A 22,620-nucleotide genomic window follows, 5' to 3' on the forward strand; every position below is an offset into this window, starting at 1 on the left:
AGGCACACACCTGTCTATATAAGGTCCCACAGTTGACAGTGCATCTCAGAGCAAAAACCAAGCCACGAGGTCGTAGGAATTGTCCGTAGAGCTCCAAGACAGGATTGTGTCGAGGCACAGATCTGGGGAAGGGTTCCAAAAAATGTCTGCAGCATTGAAGGTCCTCAGAACACAGTGGCCTCCATCATTCTGAAATGGAAGCAGTTTGGAACAACCAAAACTCTTCCTAGAGCTGGCCGCCCTGCCAAACTGAGCAATCAGGGGAGAAGGGCCTTGGTCAGGGAGGTGACCAAGAACTCATGGTCACTCTGATAGAGCTCCAGATTCCTCTGTGGAGATGTGAGAACCTTCCAGAAGCACTCTACCTATCAGGCCTTTATGGTAGAGTGGCCAGATAGAAGCCACTCCTCAGTAAAAGGCACATGACAGCCCGCTTGGAGTTTGCCAAAAGGCACCTAAAGGACTCTCAGACCATGACAAACAAGATTCTCTGGTCTGATAAAACCAAGATTGAACTCTTTGGCCTGAATGCCAAGCATCACATCTGGAGGAAACCTGGCACCGTCCGTACGGTGAAGCTTGGTGGTGGCAGCATCTGCTGTGGGGATGTTTTTCAGCAGCAGGGACTGGGAGACTAGTCAGGATCAAGGGAAAGATGAATGGAGCAAAGTACAGAGATCCTTGATGAAAACCTGCTCCAGAGCTCTCAGGACCTCAGACTGGGGTGAAGTTTCACCTTCCAACAGGACAACGGTCCTAAGCAAGCACACAGCCAAGACAACGCAGGAGTGGCTTCGGGACAAGTCTCTGAATGTCCTTGAGTGGCCCAGCCAGAGCCCGGACTTGAACCCAATCGAACAGCTCTGTAGAGACGCTCCCCATCCAACCTGACAGAGCTTGAGAGGATCTGCAGAGAAGAATGGGAGAAACTCCCCAAATACAGGTGTGCCAAGCTTGTAGCGTCATACCCAAAAAGACTCAAGGCTGTAATTGCTGCCAAAGGTGCTTCAACAAAGTACTGAGTAAAGAGTCTGAATACTTTGTTTTGGTCATTATTACCAGTTCGGATTTAAGTACAACTTTTGTATGACTTAAGCCTTTAGTGAGAGGTCTAATGCTTTAATATTTAATAATTTATACCGCTACATACATAGTGTTACTAGTGTTACTTTAACTGTAGCTAGGTCATCACTTTGGGTAGGCTCAAAGCATTTGCTGTTTCCTGTACATGAGGTCTATAGGAAAATAGCAGTAAGATGTTTTTGAGAGAATGTATGTATATCTGGTTTGTTTCTGTAGTAAGTTTAATGTGTGTATCCTTTGTGTGCTTGTAGGTGAGGGAGGAATGTTTGGATCGCTGTCGTCCTGTCATGACAACTCCTCCTCTTTCTTCTGCACGGGCAGGTAGTGTATTCTGACACAGAGCCTGGGACTGAGGGGAGAATGAGATGTGAGTTTATATGAATATCCCACTCAACATTCCTTACAGCAAACAACAGTTTCTCCATTTGTCTATGTTTTCTATATCTGCTCTGTTACTCCACCTCACTCTCTGTCTGACTAATGTTGTCTGTCTGACTAGTGTTGTCTGTCTGACTAGTGTTGTCTGTCTGACTAGTGTTGTCTGTCTGACTAGTGTTGTCTGTCTGACTAGTGTTGTCTGTCTGACTTGTGTTGTCTGTCTGACTTGTGTTGTCTGTCTGTGGTTTAGGGTGTCATTATCTCCACCTCCACAAGGGGGAGTGCCAGACTGATCTGGATAGTCTTATTTATAAACCTCTGATAAACAGGGTGAGTCTTCTGGTCTCATTCACTTTGTTTTATCTCTATCCTGTCCTCACTTCTGTTCTGACAATCTTTCATATTCTCTTTCCTTCTCCTCATTGTCTCTCCATATCCTCTCCTCTCCACCCCTCTCCTCTCTTCTTTCTCTTCCCACTCCCTACTCTTCTCACTGTGTTTTCCTGTAGACTGAGTGTTGGAAAGAGTACAATGAGAGAGAGACTGTAAAAGAGGACTGGAGTGTAGAGATGTACCGTTTAGACAGATGATGCTTCTTTTCTAACCTGAGCAGGGAGGTCAGTGTGTGTTTTTGTGTGCAAGTACATATTCTTGTAAAAAAGTGTATGAAAGTGACACATACCCATTATTTTATTTTCTCTCCACCTTCCGGTCAGAATGTCATCCTCTCTATCAGAATGTCATCCTCTCTGTCAGAATGCCATCCTTCTCTGTCAGAATGTCATCCTCTCTGTCAGAATGTCATCCTCTCTGTTAGAATGTCATCCTCTCTGTCAAGTGTCTCCCTCTCTGTCAAGTGTCTCCCTCTCTGTCAGAATGTCATCCTCTCTGTCAGAATGCCACCCTCGCTGTCAGAATGCCACCCTCGCTGTCAGAATGCCACCCTCGCTGTCAGAATGCCACCCTCTCTGTCAGAATGTCATCCTCTCTGTCAGAATGCCATCCTCTCTGTCAGAATGCCATCCTCTCTGTCAGAATGCCATCCTCTCTGTCAGAATGTCATCCTTTCTGTCAGTGACTCTGTAGTGGGTTGTTGTTGAAGGCCCAGGCAGGGGTGTCACGCACACCAAAAATCTGAGGGGGCACAAAGTAGGGGGTGGTCCAGAGGGGGGCTAAGTTGGAGAATTTTGTATTTAAAAATACATTATGTCTATTCTGCATATCTAAGCATACCTCTTGAGCTGCCTGTATCCTCCTGACTGGTGGAATGTGAGTTCTCAGTATATTTAGTTATTGATTGCTTTTCTAAAGTCTACCAACCTTGTCAGCCAGCATGCTAGCTAAGATAATTAGACAAGCTAGCTACTCTAATTTGATTGATAGCCTGAAATGACTTGTTGGTAGCTGCTTTTAGCAACGCTAGGAATTACACAATAGCGTTTCTGGGAATTAGATTGCAAAAAAACTTAATAATTCCCCTGGATGCGAAAAGTTACAATTACATTTCAATTTACTCTGTTGATTGTCTTTAGGCTTGCTCCTTATGGGAACTTGAGACAAAAAAACATCTAATGGAACATATAATTAAACAGAATTTTGAAGACCCATACAGTTTCTCTTGCTTTTTTTGCAGGTATGGCGCATATGCAGGACTTTTATTTTAACATGAGGTAAGCGGAGAAGAAGTGGGTCCTTTTCCAACAATGCAGAGTTAAAGATAAAGAAATAGTAACACAAGGAATAAATTCACAATGAATAACAATAAGTAAAAATAACAGGGGTACGGGGTAATAACGTGCAGGGGTACGAGGTAATAACATGGCTATATACAGGAAGTACCAGTACTGAGTCGATGTGCAGGGGTAGGAGGTAATAACATGGCTATATACAGGAAGTACCAGTACTGAGTCGATGTGCAGGGGTAGGAGGTAATAACATGGCTATATACAGGGAGTACCAGTACTGAGTCGATGTGCAGGGGTAGGAGGTAATAACATGGCTATATACAGGGAGTACCAGTACTGAGTCGATGTACAGGGGTAGGAGGTAATGACATGGCTATATACAGGGAGTACCAGTACTGAGTCGATGTGCAGGGGTAGGAGGTAATAACATGGCTATATACAGGGAGTACCAGTACTGAGTCGATGTGCAGGGGTAGGAGGTAATAACATGGCTATATACAGGGAGTACCAGTACTGAGTCGATGTGCAGGGGTAGGAGGTAATAACATGGCTATATACAGGAAGTACCAGTACTGAGTCGATGTGCAGGGGTAGGAGGTAATAACATGGCTATATACAGGGAGTACCAGTACTGAGTCGATGTGCAGGGGTAGGAGGTAATAACATGGCTATATACAGGGAGTACCAGTACTGAGTCGATGTGCAGGGGTAGGAGGTAATAACATGGCTATATACAGGGAGTACCAGTACTGAGTCGATGTGCAGGGGTAGGAGGTAATAACATGGCTATATACAGGAAGTACCAGTACTGAGTCGATGTGCAGGGGTAGGAGGTAATAACATGGCTATATACAGGGAGTACCAGTACTGAGTCGATGTGCAGGGGTAGGAGGTAATAACATGGCTATATACAGGGAGTACCAGTACTGAGTCGATGTGCAGGGGTAGGAGGTAATAACATGGCTATATACAGGGAATACCAGTACTGAGTCGATGTGCAGGGGTACGAGGGGTAGAACAGGTATTGGATACAGGTGTCTGCCTCTGAATGGATGGACTACCCTGGGTGGGGGCACCATTGAGGTAACTTTGAGTTTGATGAGCTTGGATGACTCCACGACCCAATGCCTCAGTGATACAACCTTTTTACCCTGATTCTTGACATTAATGAATGAATTCAGGTGACAGGATACAGGGCTTTAGTGTTCTGTCCTCACAAGAGGTTGTGTCATTACTCTGACATTGACCTGTCCACCATCAACCTGACCTCTCCCTCTCCAGCTTCCTCAACAACAGGCCCAGTGACTACTGAGAAGTAAGTATGACACAAAATGTACTTTAAATTATATTATTTCAAGTTTTAAACAGCATTTATTTTTCTCAGACAATTATTGTTCAGTACATCAGAAATGCAATGTTATGTATACATTTAGTATGAATAAAATGTGTCTCTATAATTATTCAATTTTATCTCTGTTCTTTTTTAGTCAGGTCAGTAAATAAATATAAATTACGGTCCCATTCTGATTTGCTTCTAACAGTACCAAAAATTAGAACAGGACATGGTAGAAATAGTTTTAGTTACTTAGCTCCGTGGTCCTGGAATTCTCTCCTGAACATTTTAAAATGTGATGATCTAGTTTCGTTGGTGGAGTTTAAACACTTGATCGATGTATATATCATAGAAGAGTGTAATTGTTTTTAGGCCAGCTGTTTTTAGTCAAGACGTTTGTGTTTTTAATGTACAATGTTTTTGTTGTACTGTATGTGTGTTTATACTGTAGTTGTGTTTAATGTTGTGTTAGTGTATGTAAGTTGTTTTGTCTGAAACGTTGTTCCCTCTGCTGCTATTGGACCAGGTCTCTCTTGGAAAAGAGATGTTATCTCAATGAGAAAAACCTGTATAAATAAAGGTAAAATAAAAAAATAAAAATAAATTCTCCCTCAGTATTTCCCTGTTACACCAGATCACAAACCCTGAGCCTGACCTTTGACCCTCCCTGTCCAGTACAGGGTCAAATTTTTCGTGTAGCCTTCCACAAGCTTCCCACAATAACTTGGGTGAATTTTGGCCCATTCGTCCTGACAGAGCTGGTGTAACTGAGTCAGGTTTGTAGACCTCCTTGCTCGCACACGCCTTTTCAGTTCTTCCCACAAATGTTCTATAGGATTGAGGTCAGGGCTTTGTGATGGCCACCCCAATACCTTGACTTTGTTGTCCTTAAGCCATTTTGCCACTACTTTGGAAGTATGCTTGGGGTCATTGTCCATTTGGAAGACCCATTTGCGACCAAGCTTTAACTTCCTGACTGATGTCTTGAGATGTTGCTTCAATATATCCATCAATTAGCCTATCAGAAGCTTCTAAATCCATGACATAATTTTCTGGAATTTTCCAAGCTGTTTAAAGGCACAGTCAATTTAGTGTATGTAAACTTCTGACATATTGGAATTGTAATACAGTGAATTATAAGTGAAATAATCTGTCTGTAAACAATTGTTGGAATAATTGCCTGTGTCATGCACAAAGTAGATGTCCTAACCGACTTGCCGAAACTATAGTTCGTTAACAAGAAATTTGTGGAGTGGTTGAAAAACGAGTTTTAAATACACTTAGGTTTGAGTATGTAAACTTACGACTTCAACTGTGTGTATATATATATATATATATATATATATATATATATATATATATTTATTTTTTTAAGTAACCTTTATTTAACTAAGAAAGTCAATTAATTCTTATTTACGATGACGGCCTACCCCGGCCAAACCCGGATGACGCTGGGCCAATTGTGCGCCGCCCTAAGGGACTCCCAATCACATGCGGATGAGATGCAGCCTGGATATATGAGGAACAATAAAGGGAAGATTGCAATCATGAAAAAAATAAGCAACAAATGTCAGAAATGTGCAAGTCGTGATAAAATGTAACAGTAACATCCATCTACAGACTGTATGTAGCATTGGATGCAGAGATATAAGGCCCATCCTATGAACACATCCTGCTCAGCTCACGAGTACTTCCTGGTAGGCAGAAGAGGGCGCTTTTGGGCGTCCAACTTTGATCTCGTCATACAGAGTCTGCGGCTAAATGTGACAGACAACCAAGAAGAAACTGTTTCAGCATCATGAAAGGTAGACCATTTCCAAAGTAGACTACATGGCCTGCCATTCACTTATAGACTGTTTTATTAGATTTTTGCTCAACAATATCAGATATGACCATTCATGTCTCGCTCTCACCTTGTTCAGTCTTGGGTCAGCCAGGTCATCCACTGTCCCTCTTGTCTGGAATAAAAACAGAAATAGGTACTTAAACCCATAAACACAATGGATGAACATTGCACAAAACATCAAAATACTGCACATGTGCAGAAAATACACAGCAATCAGAAATTACAGTTGGCTACACATACATGGGCTTACACAAATTCAGATACATAATAACGGCAATGCATACTTACATCTTTATTTCTTGTACTGGCCATAACATCTGCATATATTGTGTTGTCAATTTGATATACTGTGTTTGACAAGAACAAAATATCAACCAATCAGATAGATACTAAACAGGATATCCATAAACAGGAATTCATAAATGAGACTTATGAGGCTCCTCTCTCTTTTTCCAATTTCATTAATATTCCAAGGCCAAAAGTCTCTAATTAGGCTTATGCAACATCATAATCATCCTCAGAATACTTGCAGAGCCATCTGAAATGTTAGTTTATATAGTTGAGGGCCCTATGCTGTACATACCCGTGTTACGGCGGCCCCTGCAGTAATACACTGCCACAGCTACAATGAGGGTCAGCACCACTACAATGCAGATGCTACACCACACCAGCCCTGTAAGATAGTCAATAATAACACCCATATCAATGTTATGCTATTAGACCATACAGTATAACTACAGTCACCGCCAAAATGATTTGCACCCTTAATAAAGATGAGCAAAAAAGACTATGAAATGAATCATTCAAATACTGAGCTATATTGTATGCTCGAAACAATTTGGGAAATTATATTATTTTATACTAACACATTTGCTCAGAGAAAGAGATTTTGTTAATCAAGAAAACATTTTCTTCTCAAAAAGATAGGTGTCAAAATGATCGACATCCCTGTTTTCAGTACTCCAGCACCCTTCCCTTGCGAAGATAGCGACACTGAGCCTTTTTATAAAATGTTGTATGAGATTGGAGAACACATTGTGAGGGATCTTAGACCAGTCCTCCGTACAGAATATTTCCAGAAATGTTTTATTTATTTTTTGTATTATTTTTACATTTTTATATATTTTTTTCTCCCCAATTTCGTGATATCCAATTGGTAGTTACAGTCTTGTCCCATCACTGCAACTCCCGTACGGACTCAGGTGAGGCGAAGGTCGAGAGCCATGCGTCCTCCGAAACACGATCCTGAATAGCCGCACTGCTTCTTGACACAATGTCCCCTTAACCTGGAAGCCAGCCGCACCAATGTGTTGGAGGAAATGCCGTACACCTGGCGACCGTGTCAGCATTGATTGCACCCAGCCCACCACAGGAGTCGCTAGTGCACGATGGGACAGTGACATCTCTGCTGGCCAAACCCTCCATTAACCCGGACGACACTGGGGCCAATTGTGTGCCGCTGGCTGCGACAGAGTCTGGACTTGAACCAGGTTCTCTAGTGGAACAGTTAGCACTGCGATGCAGTGCCTTAGGCCACTGCACCACTCGGGAGGCCCTCGGACTTGCTTGGGCCAAGAAACACGAGCAATGGACATTAGACAGGTAGAAATCTAACCTTTAGTCTGATGAGTCCAAATTTTAGATTTTTGGTTCCAACCGGCTTGTCTTTATGAGACACAGAGTAGGTGAACAGATGATCTCCTCATGTGTGGTTCCCACCATGAAGCATGGAGGAGGAGGTGTGGCGGTGCTTTGCTAGTGACACTGTCAGCGATTTATTTAGAATTCAAGGCACACAACCAGAATGTCTATCACAGCATTCTGCAGCGATACGCCACGCCATCCCATCTGGTTTGCCCTTAGTGGGACTATAATTTGTTTTTCAACAGGACAATGACCCAACATACCTCCAGGCTTGTGTAAGGACTATTTGACCAAGAAGGAGAGTGATGGTACTGCATCAGATGACCTGGCCTCCACAATCACCTGACCTCAACCCAAATGAGATGGTTTGGGATGAGTTGGACCGCAGAGTGAAGGAAAAGCAGCCAACAAGTGCTCAGCATACATGGGAATTCCTTCAAGACTGTTGGAAAAGCATTCCTCATGAAGCTGGTTGAGAGAATGCCAAGAGTGTGCAAAGCTGTCATCAAGGCAAAGGGTGGCTACTTTGAAGAATCTCAAATATAAAATAGATTTTGATTTGTTTAACACTTTTTTGGTTACTACATGATTCCATATGATTTATTTCATAGTTTTGATGTCTTCACTATTATTCTACAATGTATAAAATAGTAAAAATAAAGAAAAACCCTTGAATGTGTAGGTGTGTCCAAACTTTTGACTGGTATTGTAGATTAAACAAATACCTATGTGAGAATGTTGTTCATACCATAGTCCCCTCCAAGATCATCACATAACTTGGGACCCTGGGACTTAATCTCCCTCTGCAACTGGATCGTGGACTTCCTGACGGGACGACCCCAGGTGGTAAGGGTAGGCAACATTACATCCTCGCAAGGGAGGGTGCAGGAGTATTGAAAAAAGGGGTGCAAATAATGTTGACACCTACAGTATCTTTTTGAGAAAATAAATGATTAATTGTTAAACAAAATCTTTCTCTGAGCTATTGTGTTAGAATAAAATAATATAATTACCCCCTTTTTTGAACATACACTATATGCTCAGTATTTATCATCTTTATCAAGGGAGCCAATACTTTTGGAGGTGACGGTATATTAAGCTCTAAAACATGTCGAACAGAATGTTAAGAGAATATTACATGATATATGCTATTTGACAAGGAAGCTTATCAGCACACTGAAAAGTGTATTGGATTATTATGATATCTAGTTACATGGGGTGGTTGTGTCATTACTACACTTCACTGTTGTAGAGGCAGATTTCCAACTGACTGGGTTGGAGGCGTTGCAGGTTACACTGATGTCTCCGTCTGCTGGTGACAGAGAGAAGTGTATCTGCTCATCGTCCTTGTACGTCTCATTCCCTCTCTCCCAGGTGTAGGAGAGGTTGGAGCAGACTGACACGTTGCACAGCAGCCACACTGAACAGGACTGGTTGGCCAATAGCGTGATCTCCTTCTGGATCACCACCTTGGATATAGGTTCTGACCAACCAGGAGAGAGAAAGAGAGAGTTGTAATCATTCTCCAACGTCTAACAGATGATAAAATGTAAGATGTTGTCAATAACGCTACAGTCATAGACAATTAAATCAAACTATGAGAAAAAAGCTGATAACTGCCTATCGTGGACTTTAGTGCAGCAAACTCACCCTGTACTGTTAGTCTGTATGTAGTAGTCGACTCTTCCCAATTTTTCTCATAGGTTGCAATGTAAGTTCCCCTGTCTTTTTCACTCAGACTCTTAATGCACAGAGAGTGGTTCAGTAGATTATACTCCACTTTCTCCTGGTATTTAGGAGAGACCTTTTTGTCAGCAACTATTATGGTACTATTGACCTTCCAACTATGTCTTCCAAACTCCTGCGGTGGTTCTGCTACAGCCAGGCACACCGAACCCCCCCTCAATCCATACAGGTCCTTTGGAGGGACTTCAGCCCAGATCCCTAAAGAGAGAGGAAGGGAGGGATAAAACACCAACAACAAACCAGGCTAAGACATGAAACTGTGTTCCAATTTATTATTTCTCCTAACTGTTATTTGACTTATTTCTTCTGTCCTCAATAATGAATTTCCTTTCTGTGCACCATTTATTTGTCCCTTGAAGACCACTTGAAACTTTTCCAACTATCTTACTATATATATATATATATATATATATATATATATATATATATATATATATCAGTACCAGTCAAAAGTTTGGACACACCTACTCATTCAAGGGTTTTTCTTTATTTTTACTATTTTCTACATTGCAGAATAATGGTGAAGACATCAAAACTATGAAATAACACATATGGAATCATGTAGTAACCAAAAAAGTGTTAAACAAATCAAAATCTATTTTATATTTGAGATTCTTCAAAGTAGCCACCCATTGCCTCGATGACAGCTTTGCACACTCTTGGCATTCTCTCAACCAGCTTCATGAGGAATGCTTTTCCAACAGTCTTGAATGAGTTCAAGAGTTGTTTAAGCAAGTCAGAATGAACTGTTTTGCTGCCAGATCAGGCTTTACTGATAGCCAGGTGTAGCAGTGGTAAGGATTCACTCCGTGTCACGTTGGTATAAAGGATCGGGGGACAGGCTCAGGAATGCGTAATAGGGTTTTTTAATACACCCAAATTACAGCGTGCCATGTAAAGGCACAGGGACGAAGACCAAACAAACACGTATATAAAACACAGGGTTGAGACCCAAACAAAAGAGGGAGGAGTACATTGTTATTCAATGTACTCCTCGCGGGACAAGACCCGAAAACACAAGCGCACAATGATACAACACGGGACAAGACCCATAATCATCTGCACAATACAAGCGCCACGAAAGCCAAAACAACAAGGCGCAGGTGCTCACACAACCAAGAACATTGGAATAATAATCGACAGCCCAATGGTGAACCAAAGGGCACATTTATACAAATATAAATCAGTGATGAAATGGGGACCAGGTGTGCGTAATGACACAGTTCAGTTCCTAGAGGCCGGTGACATAGACCTCCGAAACTGGTGCACGGAAAGAGCAACAGTACCGGAGGGATCCGTGACAGTATTTTTAACTTGTCGACTGCCTTCCGGCCTTTGGGAAGACTCATTGTTAGGGCGACATGAACATCTCGTCATTATATATAGAGTTCTGCTCTCCATAAAGCCAGACAGCCATTTTAAGGCTAAGGTCATCGTTAGAATCTTCGTAGGAGCATCGTTAAATCTACGAGCTGTTTCCCAAAATCACCACTATTAACGTTACACTTGAAAACGCTCATAATCTAACACTTGCCTCAGATCACCTGTAGAACAGTTAAATGCGTTATTAGATGCTGTTTTGCCCTCTCGTGTCAGTTGATATACAGAAGGTCTCCGCTAAACATAGAATCACATGGTTTATCCGTCTCTGTGACCGCAAATAACTTGATTACAAATACAAAGTTGCCCATTTCTTTGCAATTGATACAACCAAGAGACCTATAAAAACATGCTTCAAATGAAAACCGAGATGACTGCATTAAAATATAAAATGTATAACGTGACTACAGGCCTATTTCAATCATATTGAAATACCTACATTTCATGTTCAAACAACGTAGTTATATGTTGCTACTTGTGGTGTACTGTTTGTAATATGTCTGACTATATTTAATGCAGAGCACATGCTCATTTGTCCTTCCAGTCTCCAAAGTGCTTTTTAATTTCCCAGAAAATGTACTTTTTTTTGTATACATTAGGCCTATTTGTTGTTTTTCTGAACCCACTGCCCGCAAATCCTATCTATGCTTCAGAGGCAAAAAGTTGTAGGTCTTGATTGTTGACCAATGACCAGTGATCAGCATTGGCACGCCAAGTCGGTCGCGCATATCCAGATTAGTGACCAGAAAAAAAAAAAAATTAAAACCAGTTTTGCCTGTTAAAACTTCTACTTGGTCACCATCCCGGATGCGGGAGCATCCTCATCAGTAAAAAAGCTGACTAGCATAGCCTAGCATAGCGCCACAAGTAAATACTAGCATATAAATATCATGAAATCACAAGTCCAAGACACCAAATGAATGATAAACATCTTGTGAATCCAGCCATCATTTCCGATTTTTTAAATGTTTTACAGCGAAAACACAATATGTATTTCTATTAGCTAACCACAATAGCAAAATACTCAACCGCATATTTTCACAATTTTTTTACCGCATAAGTAGCTATCACAAAACCGACCAAATAGAGATATAATTAGTCACTAACCAAGAAACAACTTCATCAGATGACAGTTTTATAACATGTTATACAATAAATATATGTTTGTTCGAAAATGTGCATATTTGAGGTATAAATCATAGTTTTACATTGCAGCTACCATAAAAAATATCACCAAAGCAGCCGGAATAATTACAGAGAGTAACGTGAAATACCTAAATACTTATTATAAAACATTTATGAAAAATACATGGTGTACAGCAAATGAAAGATAAACATCTTGTGAATCCTGCCAATATTTCAGATTTTTTAAGTGTTTTACACCGAAAACACAATATAGCATTATATTAGCTTACCACAATAGCCAACCACACAAACACATTTATCACCAGCAAAAGATATTAAATTATTCACTAACCTTGACAAACTTCATCAGATGACAGTCCTAGAACATCATGTTACACAATACATATATGTTTTGTTCGAAAATGTGCATATTTAGAGCTACAAATCCTGGTTTTACAATGTGAATACGTAGCCAAACTGCACAAAATTCTCCGGAGATATTTTGGACAGTCACCTAATCTAATCAAAGAACTCATCATAAACTTTACTAAAAAATACATGTTGTACAGCAAATGAAAGATACACTAGTTCTTAATGCAATCGCCGTGTTAGATTTTTAAAAATAACTTTAGTACGACATACAGCTTACGTTATAGCGAGACATCGCCTGCAATGAGGGCGGAAAATAGAACTAAACATTTTCCACAGAAATACGAAATAACATCATAAATGGTTCCTACTTTTGCTGAGCTTCCATCAGAATGTTGTACAAGGAGTCCTTTGTCCAGAATAAATTGTTGTTTGGTTTAGAATGTCCTCTTCTCCTGTCGAATTAGCAACCATAGCTAGCCAAGTGGCGCGAACATGTCCATCTTCTCTCGACGCAAACAACGCAAAACTCCAAAACTCCCGATAAACGTTGAATAATCTGATAAAAGTCGATTGAAAAAACATACTTTACGATGATATTATCACATGTATCAAATAAAATCAAAGCCGGAGATATTAGCCGTGTATACCGAAAGCTTTTCAGAAGGCAATCTGGGGTTCCTTCTTGCGCCTTCGAAGACAATGACATTTCCAGTCACGTCATTCCAAAAGCTCTTGTTCGGCCTCAGATCAAGCTAGACACCCCATTCCATTTCCCACTGCCTGTTGACATCTAGTGGAAGGCGTATGCAGTGCATGTATATCCATAGATTTCAAGCAATTGAATAGGAAAGCCCTGGAACAGAGCCTCGATTTCAGATTTTTCACTTCCTGTCAGGAAGTCTGCTGCAAAATGAGTTCTGTTTTACTCACAGATATAATTCAAACGGTTTTAGAAACTTGAGAGTGTTTTCTATCCAATAGTAATAATAATATGCATATTGTACGAGCTAGAATAGAGTACGAGGCAGTTTAATTTGGGCACGCTTTTTTACAAAGTGAAAATAGCGCCCCCCTATTGAGAAAAGGTTATAAACAGAGCAGACCTACGTTTATCATTCATATAAAATACTGTTTAGCAATCTACTACTGTCTCATCTTTGCCAGAATTGATTGATGATTTTCATTTTTCAGAAAGGCCTATTTGACTGGCTACTGGCTATATGTCTAAAGATAGGCAGCTGTAACATCGCACTGCCATCAATATTATGGGATTAGGATGTAACATATTCTGTCAAATGTATTATGTTATTTGTGAGGAAGAACAGGGAGGCTGCCCTCCAAAGTGATGGGGAGGTGCAGACAGAATATGCTTTCCATCCGATCCTGCAACCTCAGCTACAAGTAGGCCTTATGATTTTTCTTTCTCTGGACGCCAGAGAAGTGATAGCCTATATCCCTAGTTGATATTGGCTGCTAACATGAATGACTTTCATCTCCAAATGCAGGTGTAAAATGCAGTATTTCTGTAGTCTACTAGCTTTTGAAAAAATGCATCACCATTTATGGCTGTAATGACAGACTTTATTTGTGCAGCGATTGTACGCGCATGTTCGGGTGTGTACATGTTTTGGGGGTCCACAAATTTTGGGGGTCCATTGGTCAAAAAAGTTAAAAAACTTTCGGTTCAAAATAATAATAATGGTAGGCTACGGTTTTTCTTACAATCCATTTTGAAGGGAATTGTGTTAGTCATTGTTATTAAGCGCAGCATTTATGCAAGTTCAAAATAGTTTTGCAAAATACTTTACTCATCAGATTTTGCTGCATTCACCTCTTCTTGTAATTATTTCTCAATGAGTATGTTTCTCAATGGATTTTTATATTTTGGGGGGTGCATTTTCATTGGGTAAGCATTATAATACGCCTTAGCCGCCTCAATATTTGCTGCCGTAGGTGGTAATATCTGTCTAGGAGCTGAACCATTATCAGTATTGTGAAATAATTCTAATAGTAAGGTAAGATTTGAATGGAGAAAGTTGATCAGAGCAGCGCTGGCTTTCTTTCGGTTGGAAAACACATTACATCTTTGTCAATTGTAGGAAATAGTTAGGGTGAGGGGGTGTAGCTCCATTTTAAGGTGTGAGCATGGAGATGTATAGAGATCGCAACGTTGTATCCTTTCCATTATGGCGTCTGTGAGTGCACGGGCAGCGCCATTGATGCCATCTCCATTTTGATGTAGTCAATCTTCTTCTACTACTTTTATGAGTTTGTAAATAAACTGAAAGGGTGTATAGTGCCACCTGGAGTGTGTTGTTTGAATAGGTATGAAGCCAAGTTTGTATATACTGCCACCTGCAGTTATGGAATGTTTGCTCATGAGTATAATTAATTGGCTGATCCCTCCTGATGATCTGATGTAGTTATGTGATCTTTCCTTAACCCATAGGAAGTCCCACCCAGTTGACTATTACAAAATGGTAAAAGTCCTCAATGGCGCTGCCCATGCTAAAACTGGCTTATGAGTCCTCTATACATCTCTAGGTGTGCGAGAGTGACTGTGACAAGAAACTGAAAACCACTTCCTGTTGACTGAGTTTCTGTGCTGAGAATAAGTGTTTGAAGTTTTCAAGTGTGAAGGTGAACTGTATCTGAATCACTGTATTTCCATGGCAAGAAAGAATCAACTTCAGGCCCACATTTATAATAACATAGAAATGGAACTGAATCATGTCCAAAGGCTTTTTTGTGCCTTTTTTAAAGAAAAAGTAGTATAAGTATAATTTTTTTTTTTTCTTTTATATTAATTAAATGGCAACTCCATCACTTTTTTTTAACCTAATTTTCATAATGTCCAGCACAATACCAATGTCTACATATGTAAAAACGGTCGCATTTGTACGTTTTGTAGAAAAACATATCAAGTTTAAAAGGGAGCAAGAAAATAGCAAGTCGTTTCAGGTTTTCAAAATATATTTACAATGGAAAAAATATATAAACGCAACATGTAAAGTATTGGTCCCATGCTTCATGAGCTGAAATAAAAGATCCCAGACATTTTCCATATGCACAAAAAGCGTATTTCTCTCAAATATTGTGCACACATTTGTTTACATCCCTGTTAGTGAGAATTTCTCCTTAGCAAAGATAATCCATCCACCTGACAGGTGTGGCATTACAAGAAGCTGATTAAACAGCATGCTCATTACACAGGTGCACCTTGTACTGGTGATAATAAAAGGCCACACTAAAATGTGCAGTTTTGTCACACAATGTCACAGATGTCTCATGTTTTGAGGGAGTGTGCAATTGGCATGCTGACTGCAGGAATCTTCACCAGAGCTGTTGCCAGAGAATTTTATGTACATTTCTCTACCAACTCTACCATTTCTCTACCTCCAACATCATCTTAAAGAATTTGACAGTTCATCCAACTGCCAATAAAATCACAGACGAGTGGTCGTGTGGGTGAGCCGTTTTCTGACACCAACGTTGTAAACAGAGTGCCCCATGGTGGCGGTAGGGTTATGGTATAGGCAGGCAGGCATAAGCTACAGACAATGACCAAAATTGCATTTTATCGATTGCAATTTAAATGTACAGAGATACCGTGACGAGATCCTGAGGCCCATTGTCATGCCATTTATCCGCCGCCATCACATCATGTTTCAGAATGATAATGAACGGTCCCATGTCTCAAGGATCTGTACACAATTCAGGAAGCTGAAAATGTCCCAGTTCGTCCATGGCCTGCATACTCACCAGACATGTCACCCAATGAGCATGTTTGGGATGCTCCAGATCAACGTGTACGACAGCGTGCTCCAGTTCCCTCCAATATCCAGCAACTTCACACAGCCATTGAAGAGGAGTGGGACAACATTCCACAGGCCACAATCAACAGCCTGATTAACTCTATGCAAAGAAGATGTGTCGTGCTGCATGAGGCAAAGGTTGGTCACACCAAATACTGACTGGTTTCCTGTTGATCTATGACCAACAGATGCATATCTGTAGCCATGTGAAATCCATAGATTAGGGCCTAATAAATGTATTTCAATTGACTGATTACCTTAAATGAACTGTTGCTCAATAAAATATATTTAATTGTTGCATGTTGTGTTTATATGTTGGTTCAGTATAGCTAGTTTTTTAAACTATTTTTCCCCTAAAGCATTTAATATCTGGATTTCACTGTTTTGCACTGTTTTTGCCTTGTGTCACGCCCAGACTTTGATATTCTGCTATATATTATACTTTGAAAAATGGTGTTCATTTGTAATTATTTAATACAGCTGTTTAAAAAAAAGATTCAGCCTGAAATGCCCGAATGAGCATTCTACTCAATGCATCGACAATGAGTACTGATGGAAAATGTCATCAAAAGTGCATTGCAGTGGCTTGGAAATAACCATTTGCGATCAAGCTTTAACTTCCTGACTGATGTCTTGAGATGTTGCTTTAATATATCCACATAATTTCCCCTCCTGATGATGCCATCTATTTTGTGAAGTGTAACAGTCCCCCCTGCAGCAAAGCACCCCCACAACATGATTGTAACGGCTGTCGTAGTCGTTCTCCTCCTCAGACGAGGAGGAGCATGGATCGGACCAAGATGCGGATTGGTAAGAGTTCATTATTTAATGGAAAAACAACAAACACTACAAAATACAAAAACCAACAAACGTGACTAACCTGAAACAGTCCTGTGTGGCCCAAACACAGACACAGGAACAAACACCCACAAAACACAAGTGAAACCCAGGCTGCCTTAGTATGATTCTCAATCAGGGACAACGATTGACAGCTGTCTCTGATTGAGAATCATACCAGGTCGAACACAAAATCCCAACATAGAAAATCAAACCTAGACCAACCCACCCAACTCACGCCCTGACCAACTAAAACAAATACAAAACAAAGGAAAACAGGTCAGGAACGTGACAGAACCCCCCCCTTAAGGTGCGAACTCCGGGCGCACCAGCACAAAGTCTAGGGGAGGGTCTGGGTGGGCGTCTGTCCACGGTGGCGGCTCTGGCGCTGGTCGTGGTCCCCACCCCACCATAGTCAACCCCCGCTTCCGTGGCCTCCTCCCAATATCCACCCTCCATGTCAATCCCACTATTCCAAAAAGCAGTAACAGACTGAGGGGCAGCACCGGACTGAGGGGCAGCACCGGACTGAGGGGCAGCACCGGACTGAGGGGCAGCACCGGACTGAGGGGCAGCACCGGACTGAGGGGCGGATCCTGGCTGGCTGGCTCAGGCGGATCCTGGCTGGCGGAAGGCTCTGGCGGATCCTGGCTGGCGGAAGGCTCTGGCGGATCCTGGCCGGCGGGCTCTGGCGGATCCTGGCTGGCTGGCAGCTCCTGGCTGGACGGCTCTGGCTGATCCTGGCTGGACGGCTCTGGCTGATCCTGGCTGGACGGCTCTGGCTGGTCCTGGCTGGACGGCTCTGGCTGGTCCTGGCTGGACGGCTCTGGCTGGTCCTGGCTGGACGGCTCTGGCTGGTCCTGGCTGGACGGCTCTGGCTGGTCCTGGCTGGACGGCTCTGGCTGGTCCTGGCTGGACGGCTCTGTCTGGTCCTGGCTGGACGGCTCTGGCTGGTCCTGGCCGACTGGCGGCTCTGGCGGATCCTGTCTGGTTGGCGGCTCTGGCGGATCCTGTCTGGTTGGCGGCTCTGGCAGATCCTGTCTGGTTGGCGGCTCTGGCAGATCCTGTCTGGTTGGCGGCTCTTGCAGATCCTGGCTGGTTGGCGGCTCTGGCAGATCCTGTCTGGTTGGCTGCTCTAGCGGCTCCTGACTGACGAACGGCTCTGACTGCTCGGGACAGACGGGCGGCTCTAATGGCTCGGGACAGACGGATGGCTCAGATGGCGCTGTGCAGACGGATGGCTCAGATGGCACTGGGCAGACGGATGGCTCAGATGGCGCTGGGTAAACGGATGGCTCAGATGGCACTGGGCAGACGGATGGCTCAGATGGCACTGGGCAGACGGATGGCTCAGATGGCGCTTGGCAGACGGGAAGCTCTGGCCGGATGAGGCGCACTGTAGGCCTGGTGCGTGGTGCCGGAACTGGAGGCACTGGGCTGGAGACACGCACCACAGGGAGAGTGCGTGGAGGAGGAACAGGGCTCTGGAAATGCACTGGAAACCTGGTGCGTGGTGTCGGCACTGATGGTACTGGGCTGGGGTGGGAAGGTGGCGCCGGATATACCGGACCGTGAAGGAGGACACGTGCTCTTGAGCACCGAGCCTCCCCAACCTTACCAGGTTGAATGGTCCCCGTAGCCCTGCCAGTGCGGCGAGGTGGAATAGCCCGCACTGGGCTATGCAGGCGAACCGGGGACACCACCTGTAAGGCTGGTGCCATGTACGCCGGCCCGAGGAGACGTACTGGAGGCCAGATATGTTGGGCCGGCTTCATGGCACCCGGCTCGATGCCCAACCTAGCCCTCCCAGTGCGGCAAGGTGGAATAGCCCGCACTGGGCTAAGCACGCGTACTGGGGACACCGTGCGCTCCACCGCATAACACGGTGTCTGACCAGTACGACGCCCTCTCACTCCACGGTAAGCCCGGGGAGTTGGCTCAGGTATCCAACCCGGCTTCGCCACACTCCCCTTTAGCCCCCCCCCCCCCAAGAAATGTTTGGGTGAGCCTCTCGGGCTTCCAGCCTCTCTTACGTGCTGCCTCCTCAATCCACCGCTCCTGGGCTGTGGCTGCCTCCTTCTCCTCCCGAGAGCGGCGATTCTCTCCAACCTTTGCCCAGGGTCCTTTCCCGTCTAGGATTTCCTCCCATATCCATTCCTCTTCTCTCCATTGCTGTTGTTCTTGCCTTCCTTCTCCACTCCGCTTGGTACTGTTTTGGTGGGTGTTTCTGTAACGGCTGTCGTAGTCGTTCTCCTCCTCAGACGAGGAGGAGCATGGATCGGACCAAGATGCGGATTGGTAAGAGTTCATTATTTATTGAAAAAACAACAAACACTACAAAATACAAAAACCAACAAACGTGACTAACCTGAAACAGTCCTGTGTGGCCCAAACACAGACACAGGAACAAACACCCACAAAACACAAGTGAAACCCAGGCTGCCTTAGTATGATTCTCAATCAGGGACAACGATTGACAGCTGTCTCTGATTGAGAATCATACCAGGTCGAACACAAAATCCCAACATAGAAAATCAAACCTAGACCAACCCACCCAACTCACGCCCTGACCAACTAAAACAAATACAAAACAAAGGAAAACAGGTCAGGAACGTGACAATGATTCTGCCACACCTGTGCTTCACGGTTGGGATGGTGTTATTCGGTTTGCAAGCCTCCCACCTTTTCCTCCAAACATAACGATGGTCATTATGGCCAAACAGTTCTATTTTTGTTTCATCAGACCAGAGGACATTTCTCCAAAAATTACGATCTTTGTCCCCATGTGCAGTTGCAAACCGTAGTCTGGCTTTTTTATGGCAGTTTTGGAGCAGTGGCTTCTTCCTTGCTGAGTGGCCTTTCAGGTTATGTCGATATAGGACTCGTTTTACTGTGGATATAGATACTTTTGTACCCGTTTCCTTCATCATCTTCACAATTTCCTTTGCTGTTGTTCTGGAATTGATTTGGACTTTTCGCACCAAAGTACGTTAATCTCTAGGAGACAGAGCGCGTCTCCTTCCTGAGCGGTATGACGGCTGCGTGGTCCCATGTTGTTTATACTTGCATTCTATTGTTTGTACAGATGAACGTGGTGCCTTGAGGCGTTTGGAAATTGCTCCCAAGGATGAACCAGACTTGTGGAGGTCTACAATTTTTCTTCTGAGGTCTTGGCTGATTTCTTTTGATTTTCCCATGATGTCAACCAAAGAGGCACTGAGTTTGAAGGTAGGCCTTGAAATACATCCACAGGTACACCTCCAATTGACTCAAATTATGTCAGTCAGCCTATCAAAAGCTTCTACAGCCATGCCATAATTTTCTGGAATTTTCCAAGCTGTTTAAAGGCACAGTCAACTTAGTGTATGTAAACTTCGGACCCACTGGAATTGTGATACAGTGAATTATAAGTGAAATAATCTGTCTGTAAACAATTGTTGGAAAAATTACTTGTGTCATGCACAAAGTAGATGTCCTAACCGACTTGCCAAAACTATAGTTTGTTAACAATACATTTGTGGAGTGGTTGAAAAACGAGTTTTAATGACTCCAACATAAGTGTATGTAAACTTCCGACTTCAACTGTATTATTATATTATATTATATTACCTAAATGACCTTGACTGACTTCCCCCTGCACATTGACTCGGTACCCTTGAATATAGCCAGCAGCATACCACCCTGCATACCACTGCTGGCTTGCTTCTGAAGCTAAGCAGGGTTGGTCCTGGTCAGTCCCTGGATGGGAGACCAGGTGCTGCTGGAAGTGGTGTTGGAGGGCCAGTAGGAGGCACTCTTTCCTCTGGTCTAAACAAAGATCCCAATGCCCCAGGGCAGTGATTGGGGACACTGCTCTGTGTAGGGTGCCGTCTTTCGGATGGGACGTTAAACGGGTGTCCTGACTCTCTGAGGTCATTAAAGATCCCATGGCACTTATCGTAAGAGTAGGGGTGTTAACCCTGGTGTCCTGGCTAAATTCCCAATCTGGCCCTCAACCATCACGGTCACCTAATAATCCCCAGTTTACAATTGGCTCATTCATCCCCCTCCTCTCCCCTGTAACTATTCCCCAGGTCGTTGCTGCAAATGAGAACATGTTCTCAGTCAACTTACCTGGTAAAATAACGGTGAAATAAAAAAATAGCCTTGTTATTGTTATTTTATTTTGTTACGATTTTTCCTTTAGTGTATTTAGCCAATATTTTCTTACTTATTTGTTTAAAACTCTGCATTGTTGATTACGCCTACACCTGTTGTATTCGACGCGTGTGACAAATACATTTTTATTTTATTTTATTTGAAAAGCTATTGACCCAACCACACCAGCACAGATAGAATGTGTTTCATTAAAAAACACCAGACATGTTTATCTGAATATAGGCAGAGGTGTTATCACACAGTAATAAAGTAAACATTTTGAGGTATACAACCAATCACTGACAAGGCATTCCACATTCAACACACACCATTCAAAAACCAACAAGGAAGTGAGAGAAAGCTAACAGCATTCCTAACTTTATCATGCAAGCACATGTTATACATACTGTAAAAAACATGAGGTGGAGAAAGTAAATAATCCATACAAAACGTACCATAGTGGAGGATAGAGACTAGGAGTATTCTCTGTTTGGAGAAACAAGAGAGGGGACCACCAGACATCTCTGTTAGGAGTTGTGTCTGTTTCCTCTGGCTGTACGTCCTCCTCATCTATCTCTGACTGGTAGATAGCTAGACTCACCAAAACACACAGAGAAGAGAGAGAAGAGAGAGAGACATCATTTGATGAGGGCTGCTGTTCTAGAAAAGACTCCCGGTATGTTAGTTGAAAAGGAAGTTACACTCTATAGTCGTTCTCTGAAAAACCCCTTCACTCAGCTGCAGAGTTAGACGATGAGGAGTGGGCGTGTTTTGGGTCTGTCACTGTGTCCATCAGTCTGATACTGGTGGTGTTTGGAGTGTTTCCTAGTTGCTGGTTGTGTGATTAATGGTCATGTTATTTTACAGGTAACAGTATTTTTTGAACTTTATGAGCAGACCACTTAGGAGAAGAGAAAGAGAAAGGAGGGAAAGAGAGGGTGAAAGGAGGGAAAGAGAGAGAAGGGAGAGAGAGAGAAGGGGGAGAGAGAGAGAGAGGAGAGAGAGAGAGAGAGGAGAGAGAGGGATAGAGAGAGGAGAGAGAGAGATGAGGGAGGGAGAGAGAGAGAGAAAGAAAGAAAGAGAGAGAAGGGAGAGATAGTTAGAGAATGTGAGAGAGAGAGAGAGAGAGCGCTAAAGAGTGAGTGAGAGAGAGTGAGTGAGCATAGCCTTGCTATTGAGAGAAGCCGCCATAGGCAGACGTGTCTCTCAAGAGAAGACAGGCTATGTGCACACTGCCCA

The 22,620-nt window shown here is 42.9% G+C and overlaps 1 protein-coding gene across 2 annotated transcripts in view; it reads right to left on the reverse strand.

Annotated features, from left to right (window-relative positions):
- Positions 1-5,889: 5,889 nt before the first annotated feature.
- Positions 5,890-22,620, reverse strand: part of LOC139561664 (SLAM family member 5-like) — a 96,780-nt gene continuing 80,049 nt past the window's right edge. Inside the window, exons 1-7 of one of the 2 annotated variants that reach the window (XM_071378911.1) lie at positions 21,837-22,071; positions 9,620-9,913; positions 9,183-9,452; positions 6,909-6,998; positions 6,614-6,672; positions 6,393-6,437; positions 5,890-6,236 (exon numbers count right to left, since the gene is read on the reverse strand). In XM_071378911.1, the coding sequence (XP_071235012.1) occupies positions 6,156-6,236; positions 6,393-6,437; positions 6,614-6,672; positions 6,909-6,998; positions 9,183-9,452; positions 9,620-9,913; positions 21,837-21,951 (954 nt within the window). In that variant the 5' untranslated portion in view covers positions 21,952-22,071 and the 3' untranslated portion in view covers positions 5,890-6,155. Of the gene's footprint in view, positions 6,237-6,392; positions 6,438-6,613; positions 6,673-6,908; positions 6,999-9,182; positions 9,453-9,619; positions 9,914-21,836; positions 22,072-22,620 lie in introns of those variants that run through there. The other variant, XM_071378912.1, reaches the window with a different exon arrangement.

The sequence above is a fragment of the Salvelinus alpinus genome, chromosome 31 (genome assembly GCF_045679555.1).
Source record: "Salvelinus alpinus chromosome 31, SLU_Salpinus.1, whole genome shotgun sequence".
Taxonomy (NCBI): Eukaryota; Metazoa; Chordata; class Actinopteri; order Salmoniformes; family Salmonidae; genus Salvelinus; species Salvelinus alpinus.